This window comes from Boleophthalmus pectinirostris, unplaced genomic scaffold (genome assembly GCF_026225935.1).
Source record: "Boleophthalmus pectinirostris isolate CB_2022bp ecotype Guang Dong unplaced genomic scaffold, ASM2622593v1 HiC_scaffold_4, whole genome shotgun sequence".
Taxonomy (NCBI): Eukaryota; Metazoa; Chordata; class Actinopteri; order Gobiiformes; family Gobiidae; genus Boleophthalmus; species Boleophthalmus pectinirostris.
The window spans coordinates 8,241,693-8,253,936 of record NW_026571353.1 but is presented as its reverse complement, the minus strand read 5'-3'; the positions used below and the strand labels follow the sequence as shown (position 1 = coordinate 8,253,936).

The following is a 12,244-nucleotide window of genomic DNA, read 5'->3' as shown; positions in this document are numbered from 1 at the left end:
AACAGCTACAGTGAGTAAGGAGGGAAATTCTTGTATGTATTGGAGGTGTGCGGTGGTGTAAAACATTTTCTCACTGGTTGTAAAGTGAGTCAGAGGAAGTGTTGTAAGACTGCATATCTCATTAAAGATGAGGTATTACGGCTTTTTTGAGCTTTCAACCATGTTATAATTTTTTTTTTCCCTGGTGAAAAACATGCCTGAAGAGTTTTTAGATATCATCCATGCACGTTTCAGTAATTTAGTGATCTCTCCCGGGCCCTATTCGGTGCGGTTCACAATAAGATTCCGTTGTGACTCCTTGACATTTCTCCATAAATATACAAAAGCAAAGCATGATACAAAACCGTACACAACAACTTGCGGTAGTTTCACTAGTGGGACGTAATCTGTGGTGTGATTGTGCTCTGAAGGAGGGGTGATATAGTGCAGAGAGCAAAAGGATGGGAGACTCAGAACATCGAAAATTGAAGTGAAACACAACGTAAAGCATGTCAATACGCTGTTTTCGGCGAATATAGCATTTTCAAAACAATAAAAGCTAAAATGGTGATCTAAATATGTTATATGATAGCAGATTCAATTTCATTTCTCTCCAGCGCCTAGGTCAGGAATCGGAATAAACGCGACAATTTGCAAAAACCCCGAAAGTGCAAGTCCGGGCTCCAGCCAATCAGCAAACAGCCATACATTCTGTGTTGGCAACGATTCCCGAGATCGAGGATTTAAAGCCGGAACTAAGAGAATGTTTGGTGAATTTTATCAAGGGGAAAGACGTCATTGTCCTTCTTCCTACAGGATTTGGGAAAAGCTTAATATGCCAGTTAGCCCAGTTAGCTGTGCAGCACATAGGTCACGACCAAATAGCAGCGATTGGTTAAATAAAATAAAGTACCCGCCTACAGTCAAGCGAACGAATCTTAATGCTGCGAGGTCAGACGGTTTCCACAAAGTGAATCAGGTTAAGTTAAGACCCCATAGAGGTAAAATCCCCGCTCTCTGTAAAGTGAGTCAGAGGAAGTGTTACTCTGTTTAAAGACTCCAACGCCCATTAAACACACGAGCACCTGATTATGAGTTGGGCCAGTACATCTGTGAGCCCACCAAGGTGAACTCAAGGGAAAAGCTACATTTGACCACTAAATGAACTGCATATGACAGTGTAATTTGTCATAAGATTGAGAGACTGTGAATAAGTCATGTCTAATCGTCATTCGTCAGTGATATGGTTGGGGTTTTGAAAGAAGTTTCCAGCTAATCAGTAAAAGTATGTGGTGTTGAGAAATTGTGGTCTGTCTGGGTCGCTCCAAAAGTTTTTTGCTTCTGTCACCAGTGCATACAGTCCTCAGTGTGTAAATAGCTTCAGGTGAAAGAGCGCCATGTATAGCACCAGTGAGAGGGTGAGAACATATTCACAGGGCCCGTCTTCAATGGGCTCTGTCCGCTTAAAGCACATTGTCATGGAAAAAAGTTTGTGGATCAGCTGACGTGTATGCGAACACACTGGAAAAAACAATAGCTAGGCAAGTTAAAATGACTTAAATTAAGAACATTTTTTACTTTATTTGAGTAGATTCAACTTGACAAGTCAAATGATCTACCAATGGAACAAGTGTGTTTTTCTTAATTCAAGCAACATTTAATTTTGTTTCTTATTTTAAGTGCAAAAAGTTGGTGTTTTTCTTATTTCAAGTGTAGCAAGATGTATTTTCATATTTTAAGTACAAAAAGTCTTGTTCCACTGGCAAATAATTTTACTTGTCGAGTGAAATTTACTCAAATCATTACAAAACTTTCTTAATTCAAGTCATCTTAAGTTGATTAGATTTTTTTTTTTTGCAGTGCAAGACCCTCCCAAAAGTGAAATAAACAGAACTAAATCTACTCCATACTGGGACGGTCCATAGAACGCACTAACATGTGTGAAAACAACTTGAGTTACTTGTTTTGGATGCTCTGAGTCCCCCCTTTAGAGCGCTATCACACCAGTGTCAAGTTGCTGAGCACAGTTTTGTATGCTTTTGTATATTTATGGAGAATTGTCATGTGGGACGTGCCATTATAGGCTTTGTTTTAGCTCATACTAACAACTGTCCATTTCCAAATAAGAGCTGCATATAAATGTCACTCACGCCATGACTAAAACAAGGATTCTCTGCATAAATTACTAAACAGTGCCAAAGGCTTGCTATCATGTATAAAAATCTCTTTAAATGCATAATATAGTTCCTTAGTTAGACCAAGTTACATCATCTCTGATATAAATAGTGATAAGTCACATGTGGTAGAACACAAATGACTAAAGATTCTGGTAATCTACTATTTGTTTCATACTAAAGAACAAATCAAGCCATATTCCGATAACGACACAACTATTTACATGACCTGCTGCTTTTGTGGGAAAGTTGTCTGCGTCAAGTCCACAGTAACTATTAAACAATTAGCCTGATTCACTAGGGGTAGAAAAATGCACAGTGAGTCTGTGCATATGTAAAACAGCTGTGGAGGGAGAAGTGGTCTCTATAAAACTCAGAGGACAAATTAGAAATGCAGGGTGTTTTGAAGCTTCCTACCACCTGCTGTTTATGGCGTCATTTAAAAAACAAAGATGTAGTGTGTACAGTACAGTAAAAAGAGATGGAAGCAGGGCTGGGCAAAGAAAAGTGCCATGGACATTTTTACACATATTGATTACAATTTTCAATTAGATTTTCATTTTATCTTATTAAAGCTAGAGTATGTAACTTTTTAGTCAAATAGCAGACTAAAATAAAAGCACTGAAAAATATACTGCACTGAGAAGCTTACAAAACATCTCTTCTGTGCAGGTTTGCAATTCCACAAACCTTATCTGACCAGGATGAGGGCATCCTCTTACTTAGACAGACTTTTTTGTCATTCAGATACATGTATACATACAAGTATATGCACAGAATTAAAGCAGCAGCATAATATTATATGAAGTGTGTTGTTTTTAGACTTAAAAAATTTGTTAAAAGTGCTGACAAAGCTTCATAAATTGCCTATATATTTACGAGGAATTCCGCAGTCTGACAGCCAGAGCATGAAAACTTTTGCAGAACCTAGATGTTCTGCATTAAATGTTGCAAAACTTTTCATTCTGCTTATTTCCATGGAAATGTTCCTTTGACTATAACCTTCCACAGTATGTCATAAAACATACAGGTGATGTGCTGCCTCCAGAAAGTGACACACTTAAAACACCTTTAAAACAACTTAAAAATATTTCAGTTTTAATTTCCTAAAAATATAAGTCATGTCAGTGTGATTTAACAAGAAATTAGTCAAATGCGTCTTCCAAAGCCTGACCACTGCTCCAACCCACATGCTTTTACTGGTGGAGGACTGGGTGTAGACCATTAAAAGGACCTGAGCCGTTTATTGTAAATTAGAACTGACTGAATTTCAATCTCTATAAAAATCTAATAATTGTGCTGCTGATAAGGAATGTAAAAAAAAGGGCTGCAGACTTTGTTGATATGAAATGTAAATAAGAGTATAAAGGGTTGCAAATAGCAAATTAAAGATCTGTAATGATTTAGGTATGAATTGAAATGATACATGAAATAGTTTTGATAGAGCGGCCTCACCAAACAGGCCGATGTAGACCTCCTGCAGAGAGTGAACGCTGCAGAACTGGTTGAGCTCGTGGTGAACTTTGTTGAAGATCAGAGCTTTGTCATAGTCGGCCGTGAAGTTTCTCACTATGTCATAGACTGAAGAGAAAAGAAAGGAAAATATTATTAGAGATACAGTAAACTAGAAACATTTTTTTCATTCTATCGTTTTGTTCTTGAAACGTACGGCTGTGTCACTGTCGAAAATATTTAACACTGAACTAAAATCTGTAAATTTTTAGCCAAAAAATAGACTAAATTTAAAGCATTTTTATTTTATTTTATTTTGGTTGTTTACTACACTGAAAAATATGCATCCTCACTCTAAGCAGGCTTGCTTCTCCACAAACCTGGCTCTTACTTGACATGGAAACCAATGCAGGTGATGTACAAGCTCCAGAAAGTTACATACTGTATCTATAAAGACGATAAGTTAGGAGATGCCTCTTTCCACAGTCTGGGAACCACTATACTGTACTACACATAAGTCTATTACATTTGCAGTTAAAAGTAGCCAGCCATATACCTTTTATATGTTGAGCTGTAACAATTATTAGTAACAGTTTAATTGTGCATTTATTTATTATGTATTATTGTATTTATTATGTATATTATGTATCTATTCAAACAATACTTTACACTACCTGCCAAAAGTTTAAACTCAACTTCTCATTCAATGTTTTTTTCTATATATTTTTTTTCTACTTTTGACATTTACATTTATTTACATTAATTTAGATACAAACAGAAGACATCTATATATGTGTAAGATATTTGGAATTATATAGCAAAGAAAAATAAAATAACTCAAGGGGTGGCTAATTTGAGATTTTATTTTTTAATAGTAGTTTTATTTAACTTTTTCTTCCTTTGCTACATTAGTCCACATATCTCACTTCATACATTTGATGTTTTCTGTATGTATATCAAATGTAGAGTTGTAAGTAGTAAATATATAGAAAAAACATTGAATGAGAGGTTGAGTTTTTGGCAGTGTACAGTAAAGGCAAAAGTTAAAATCACAATAGAAACAAATCAAACATAGATAATCATAAAATTACAGAGAGAGAGAGATATTAAATGAGAGAAAAGAGCCCAGAATGAAAATCTTTCAGTCATATGCACAGCTGAACAGAACCAGTTTGAGCCTGGATTTAAACAGAGTCAGAGTAGAAGCCTGTCTCACATGTTCAGGAACACTTTTCAGATTTTAGCTGCATAAACCTGAAACGGTGACTCCTTGTGTTTAGTCCTGACTCCAGGCACCAGCAGGAAGCTGGTCCCTGAGCTCCTCAGGTTCATATGGCACTAACATGTCACAGATGTATTTTGGTGCTAGGCCATGGAGAGAATAATACATAACTGACTTATGTATAAGTCAATTTTAAGTACATTTTAAAGTCTATTCTCTGAGCCACAGGAAGCCAATGCAGAGACCTGAGCACAGGATGCATATGCTTGTACTTCCTGGCTTGAGTCGGGACCCGAGCTGCAGCGTTCTGGATGTTCTGCAGCATGTCACACATAACAGTGTGTTACATCAGAGTCTATTTTTAAGTCTATTTTTTAAATTATTTTTAAGCCATTATCTATTATCTATGTTATTGCATGTTATCATTTTCCAGCTGTTCTTGAATTGCGCGTTGCAACATTGGAATTTCCCCACTGTGGGACTGATAAAAGCATGTCTTTTCTTATCTTATTTGGAGAGGTCAGTCAGTGGGCCGTTACAGTATCTAACCTACTGGAGACAAACGCATGGATAAGTCTTTCCAAGTCTGCTTTAGACAGTAAACCTTTGATTTTTGCTCTGTTTTTAGGTGGTAAAAGGCTGCTTATTGATTTGATGTGGCTGTTAAAGTTCAAGTCTGAGTCCATTATTACCTCTAGATTTCTTGCCTGATTTGAAGGTTTTAGAGCGAGAGACTGGAGGTGACTGCTGCCACTGTCTCTTTGTGTCTTTGGGCCAAACACTATGACTTCAGTGTTGTCTGAGTTTTGCATCCACCCACTGATCTGAGACATCGATCTGAGTGTCATATTGTTGGAATAGACACATTAATAAATAAACGCTAAATTATACTGTTATCAGTACTTGTTAGTGCACAATATAGAAAATGACATTTGGCTGGCTACTTTATAATGGAAATGTATCGTGTTTCCCAAACTGTGGAGAGAGGCATCTCCTAACTTACTGTCTTTAAAGGTTCAAAATGTAACTTTCTGGAGATGGCACATTACCTAGATTGGTTCCATGTCAAGTAAGAGTCAGGTTTGTGGAGAGACAAGCCTGCTCAGAGTAAGGATGCATGTTTATCAGTGCAATAAACAACCACAATGGAAAAAAAACAACTTTAAATTGAGTCTGTTTTTTGGAATATGATGCGAAAAACATTTGGTGGATTTGCTAGAGCAGAAACCACAAGTCGTGCACATTTGACTCGGTGTGGGCCCCTCTGCTACAAGATTTATGACTGTACACTTAACTTACGGACTGTTAATGCAACTCAGAGCTGACGAATCCTAAAGAAAACAATGGGAGCTGACACATGTGTTTTCGAATGGCTTTGGGAGACTGAGAGATATTACCTGCTGTGGGAATGAGGTAGTTGACCACTTCTATACGATCAAAGTAAATCATCACTCCTCCACTGAAACAAAAACAGGGCCAATAGCTGGTGAGACATTCATAAAAGATAAAACAGGATTATGAAAAATTATAGTTCTGCCTTCAAATGCTTCCAGAAAATGGTTGTGAAATCTGTGATGACAAATGTCAAACTGTATAATCTCAAGGCAAAGGTAAGTGTGCAGAGTTTGTAGAGTGAAGTTTGTAGACAAAGTAATATAAAGTGCTTTAAGAAATACATGGAAATCCCAATATAAGATTAAAAAAAAGATAATCATGGTAAAATTATGTTTGCCATGGAAGAGTGCAGATTCAGTCACATTTGTACAGTAGAGCAGTGCTGTCACGGTACTGAAGTTTCAAATTGGATTTCGGGGACAAGCTCAAAACTGATGATAATTTAATAATACAATTGAATGCCATTTTCAACATTAAATCATAGTAGTTTTTTTTTTTAATTGCCATATTGCCATTGTCTTATATCTGTATACTAGTCTATGTGCTCTTATAGTTGTTCTGATACAGCTCAAGACCGCTTATCAGAAGACGTTGGTAAACAGGCGGATGACGACTTCCAGTGTAGTTCCCGACACATGGCGATAAGACGCCTCTGCCAAAGCTTTTCCATGTTAATTTCATCTTGGATGTCACTTAATGGCAGCTGGTTGTAACTGTTGTTCTGCCAAACTAAACACTACAATGACATCACTTTTTAAAAATCAAGTTAGACAAATGATTAGGCAATTTATAAAAGGAAAAAAGAAAGGATACAATCACAAACCGGGTCATTTTCCCAGTTTTCCCAGATTTTGTCAGTTGCTATTGCCAACAGAGCCCAAAGGAAGTCGCATGTTTCCAACCGTCTTCTGGTTTTGTGATGTAAGCGTAAATAGAGCCCATTTTAGTATTGATACTTGCTCACATGAGTATCTAGTTTCAATTAGCATCTGATTTTCCATACTTTTGACAACCCAAGAACAGATAAAAGCCTTACACTGAAGAATATGTGATATATGAAAGTGGGTGTTATACAAATAAGTTGTTGAGTTTTGTGTAAAATAAAATCATATAAAATCAACATAAAAAGTAATCTTTTGTTGTGTGATCATGGAATTTGATAACATTTACTAACTGAAGCTGTCTGTTAGTTCTGTTGGCTTCACAGCAGCTTTGATGTGGGCATGTCGTGCCATTTCTAAACCAAGTGTTCTCAAACTATAGTGAAGTTAACCAGCAGTGTGTTCATTGTTTAGTTTCACTTTTGCTGCTTTCAACTTTAGTTAAATCTGTTGCAATCTGACACAGATTTACAAAACATGCATGCATTTTCAACCGCCAACTTTCTTTTATATATTTTATTTTTACATATTCTCTCTTTTTTTTTTTTTTTAACATACTTTTACATAGTCTCTCTCTCATTTTTTTAGCATTCTACCATGCTATATTTGCCTGAAGATGTTATAGATTATTGTCCAAGCATGTTTAAGTAATTTAACAGTCTCTCGGGCCCTATCCGAACCCTCCTTGCAACATTTTGGTCACTGCAAACCTTCAGTAGCAAGTAACATTTTCCATCATGTTCTTAGTGCAGAACTTAGTCCTCTTGTACAGAGAGCCATTCATCCTACTTCATGCTTGATTACAAGGGATCTGGGACTAGACTCAGCAAATAATTCTTCCATAATTTTTTTTAATGATCCAATCATACACCATGCATTTCTCTAATCAGGAAGTGATCTCAACTGTGTTTTAGTAAAACTAGTGGTTTAACCTGTCATAGGGACTTTAGTCATTTCGAATGTGTAGAAATCAGATATTACACAGATTTTGGTTGAGCTTGTAACAGCAGCCACTGTTCATCTGTAAAACTCAAAGTCCAACATGTGATCTCACCTCGTCCCACAAGGAACATTCTTCACCTCATCCGTCTGTAACGTGGTCTGCACACAGGGACAGCAGCAGAGTTCATTTAGCAGCACACACACAGGCACACACACATGCACACGCACAGACACCACAGACCCCCACACAAAGTCACCAACACATAGTAATAGAATGAGACAGTAGGCAGTGGGACAGAGGACTCACTTGCACAGACTTGTATGTGGTGATGAATGGGAGCATTAGATGGAAGCCCGGGCCGCTGGTGGTGGTCAGGAGCGCCCCCCCTCTGTCAGATCACATACAGGAAGTGAGTCAGTCAATGTCAAAAACTCAAGGTACAGGGTTTCAGAGAGTATCCAAGCAGTCAGTGTTAAGCTCTCAAAATCCCCAGTGGTGCGTAAAGTAGCCAAAAATTATTTCTAAGTAAGCCTAATGTTAATTCAAAGTATAAGTACAAAGTAGTGGTTCAAGATTTTACAGTAACAGTGTACTTGAGAACTACTCAAGTAAGAGTTTTTCTCAGAGTAAAAGGAAGCTGAAGTTAATTTAATTCTAAAGACAAAACTGTAGGAGTGCTGCAAGAATCATCATTTCAGGATAAAGCTTTTGTCACTTGTAGACTAGTAACCAAAAATTTTACACTGTTGCAACGTCAAATATATTACTCAAGTAGGAGTAAAACTGCAGTCTAAAAACAACTCCATGAAGTACAGTTTCTTTAAAAAGTTACTCGAGTAAATGTATCTGTGGATAAAAACACTGTGATGAAGTTACTCAAATACAAGTTGGTATGTTAAGTTTGAAATAGTCAAACGACATATGTAACTTTTCTACAATGTAGTAGTAGTAGTAGTAGCAGTAGTAGTAGTAGTAACTTTTTATTATTATTATTATTACTATTATTATTATTATTATTATATTTGTTTTAAATTGCATTATCATTACTATTTTACTTAATCTTCATCTGATCTTAGCACTCAATTTTTACTATAACCTTTAGGAGCTTTATGTTTCTGTTTTATGTTTCTATTTAAATTGTTGTAAATATGGATGAAACAATGGGGTATGGGGGGTCAGGGGGGTTGCTGTTGTTTTTAATTATTGTGTTGTGATTTTTCTGTTGCATGTGAAGCACTTTGTGTCACATTTCAAATGTATGAAAAGTGCTACACAAATAAAGTTTGATAGTAGCGGTATGACCAGTAGTAGTAGTAGTAGTAGTATGACCAGCAGTAGTAGTAGTATGACCAGTAGTAGCAGCAGTAGTAATAACAGTAGTAGTAGTAGTAGTAGCAGTAGTAGCAGTAGCCGTAATAGCAGTAGTAGTTGTAGCACTAGTAGTAGCAGTAGTAGTGGTAGCAGTATGACCAGTAGTAGTAGTATAACCAGTAGTAGTAGTAGTAGTGGTATGACCAGCAGTAGTAGTAGCGGTATGACCAGCAGTACTAGTAGCAATATGACCAGTAGTAGTAGCAGTAGTAGTAAGAGTAGTAAGAGTAGTAACAGTAGTAGTAGTAGTATCAGCGGAAGTAGCAGTAGTAGTAGCAGCAGTATGACCAGAAGTAGTAGTAGTATAACCAGTAGTAGTAGTAGTGGTATGACTAGCAGTAGTAGTAGCAACATGACCAGTAGTAGTAGCAGTAGTAGTAACAGTAGTAACAGTAGTAACAGTAGTAGTAGTAGTAACAGTAGTAAGAGTGGTAGTAGTAGTAGTAGCAGTATGACCAGTAATAGTATGAGTATGACCTGTAGTAGTAGTAGTAGTATGTTGTTAAGAGTATTACACTCCCGATGATGTAGACAAAGATAACAAGGACTGAACTGTCAGGAAGAGCTTTCACTACAGCAGACGTGGAATTTCCCGAGTAGGAAGTCCACGGAAGTTATTCATTTCCCATTTGAGTTTTAAGTCTCATTTTTAGATTCACGTTCTACTCTAATTTTTTACTGTATTGATAAAAAAATGTCTACATAGAAATTGTCTATAGATTCTAGACATTTTACAAAAACTTTGAAAATATATGATGCACAATCTGGTACAGTTGTCAAAAAAATCAATACAGGGATGTAGCAATATCCGAATTCCGAAATATCCGAAAAATTGTGATATCGTATTGTCAAAAGTCTCACAATAATATCGTGGGCTGTCACAATATATCGAATTACAAGTTCCTTTACGTAAATGCATGGTTTTATAGTAGCAACAGCTTATGAACATAGGGAACTACATATCCCATGATTCATTTCAGTGCAGACAACAAGAAGAAATATGTTTTTTACTTCAATTCTTGGGATTATGATGGAAATAATTCACACCAAAATCTTGTCAGGGTATTTTAAAAGCAGAAATGTGTCCTAGCTACAATTATATCAGCCTCTTCAAAGTATTGTAATAAATATCGTACCGTGAGATGTATATCGTGATAATATCGTGCTGAGATATTTGGATGTCATTACATAATAAAATAAATAATAATAAAAGTAATATTGAAACTAGATACTCAAAAGTTTTGATACTAAAAAACAAAAAAACAAAAAAAACAAAACGCATAAATAAGACAGAGTTAGACCTTTCCTAATTTTTTTTCTTCATTAAAGTTTCTCCTTTTCCAAAAAATAAACAAAGTCACTGTACATGTATTACAAGAATGGTCAAAATTTTAAAAAATGCTTAATAATAATAATAATAATCATAATCATAATCATAATAATAAACAAGAAAACATATATTAATAAATAAATAAATAAAAATACAATGGTTTCATCAGGTCACAATCAATTGAAATCTGATCTAAATGAGGCAAAAAACACTCCAAGTTTTCCAATAATTGTCAATTTTGTCAAAGTCAAGTGTCATAGAAAATGTCAGTTTTTCCATTACATAAATAGTATGGACTCAAGGCTAGAGACTTTATCACTAAGCCATCTTCCTAAATCAGGGGTGTCACACTAAAGTTCACATTCACAGAGGGCCAAAATTAAAAACTGGAACTAAATTGTGGGCCAAACTAAATATTTACTGAAACATCTACATGTTTTCTCTTCTTTCGAGATGTGTGACGTTAAACCTTTTCTTATTAAAATGAATGTTTAACAATAGTTTTGATTAAGCATTGAATCTAGAAGAAGCATAATATAAAATAATATATATATATTTTTAAATAAATAATATCTTTATAGCCTATCTGCAGTCGGTGGGTCAGCTCTAATACATATTTGATATGAGACCACATATAATTATATTGCGGGCCAAATTTGGACCCCGGGCCGAGTTTGTCATGTCTATCCTAAATGGGATCTGAAAATATATCGGTAATCGTCAATTCCACAAATGCTGCCATCAAATCCACACTACCAGTCTAATATTTGGAAATAAGGTATGTGGAATTATGTAGCAAAAGAAAAAGAAAAAAAAGTCTAGTAAATATATTTTTAAATATTTTATATTCAAATCCTCAAATTTGCCACCCTTTTCTTTGTTGAAAAGTTGAAAAAATTATCGAGTTATTCACATTTTTTTTCTCTACAACATAATTCCATAGATCTTGCTTCATATATCTTCCTTGTGTATTTAAAATGTAGAAAGTGATAAAAAAAAAAAACATAGACAATGAATGAGAGAGTGCATCCAAACTTTTGACTTGTAGTGTATGTTTAAACAGCTGTACAACTGAAATAACTTGTTGTTTTGAAAAAGCAAACAATTTATCATTTATCCAGTGCAAACCATGCGGTGTTTCCCCCTAGTGGTGTTCAGTTTGTCCAAAAGGCAGCTGCACTAACAGGTTGAGGAGAAGAGGGGGTTCTGCTGTTTACAGTGGGTTTTATGGTACACTGAAAGGCAATGGCTTCCAGATTTACACAATGCAAAACACCGGCCAATTCCAATTAAAAACAGATATGCATTTTCCATTGTAATAAACAATGCAGCATTCAAGTGGCTGCAATATGTTGGGGAAATCATGATTTATTAGGAGCTAAAACGTATAAAAGATTTCAGAGGGGCTTTTATAGATATCTTTATCAGTTTTGTCTTTTTCAAATTTTTGAACTTGACATCCATTTTTCACTTTAAAAGGTCCAATATTATGTGAAA

At 35.6% G+C, this 12,244-nt stretch overlaps 1 protein-coding gene across 1 annotated transcript in view; it reads right to left on the bottom strand.

Moving 5' to 3' along the window:
• Positions 1–12,244, bottom strand: part of LOC110161061 (erlin-2-like) — a 76,815-nt gene that overhangs the window by 52,449 nt on the left and 12,122 nt on the right. The window contains exons 3-6 of the mRNA XM_055161820.1: positions 8,353–8,434; positions 8,158–8,204; positions 6,225–6,286; positions 3,609–3,734 (exon numbers count right to left, since the gene is read on the bottom strand). Coding sequence (XP_055017795.1) covers positions 3,609–3,734; positions 6,225–6,286; positions 8,158–8,204; positions 8,353–8,434 — 317 coding nt within the window. The remainder of the gene's footprint in view (positions 1–3,608; positions 3,735–6,224; positions 6,287–8,157; positions 8,205–8,352; positions 8,435–12,244) is intronic.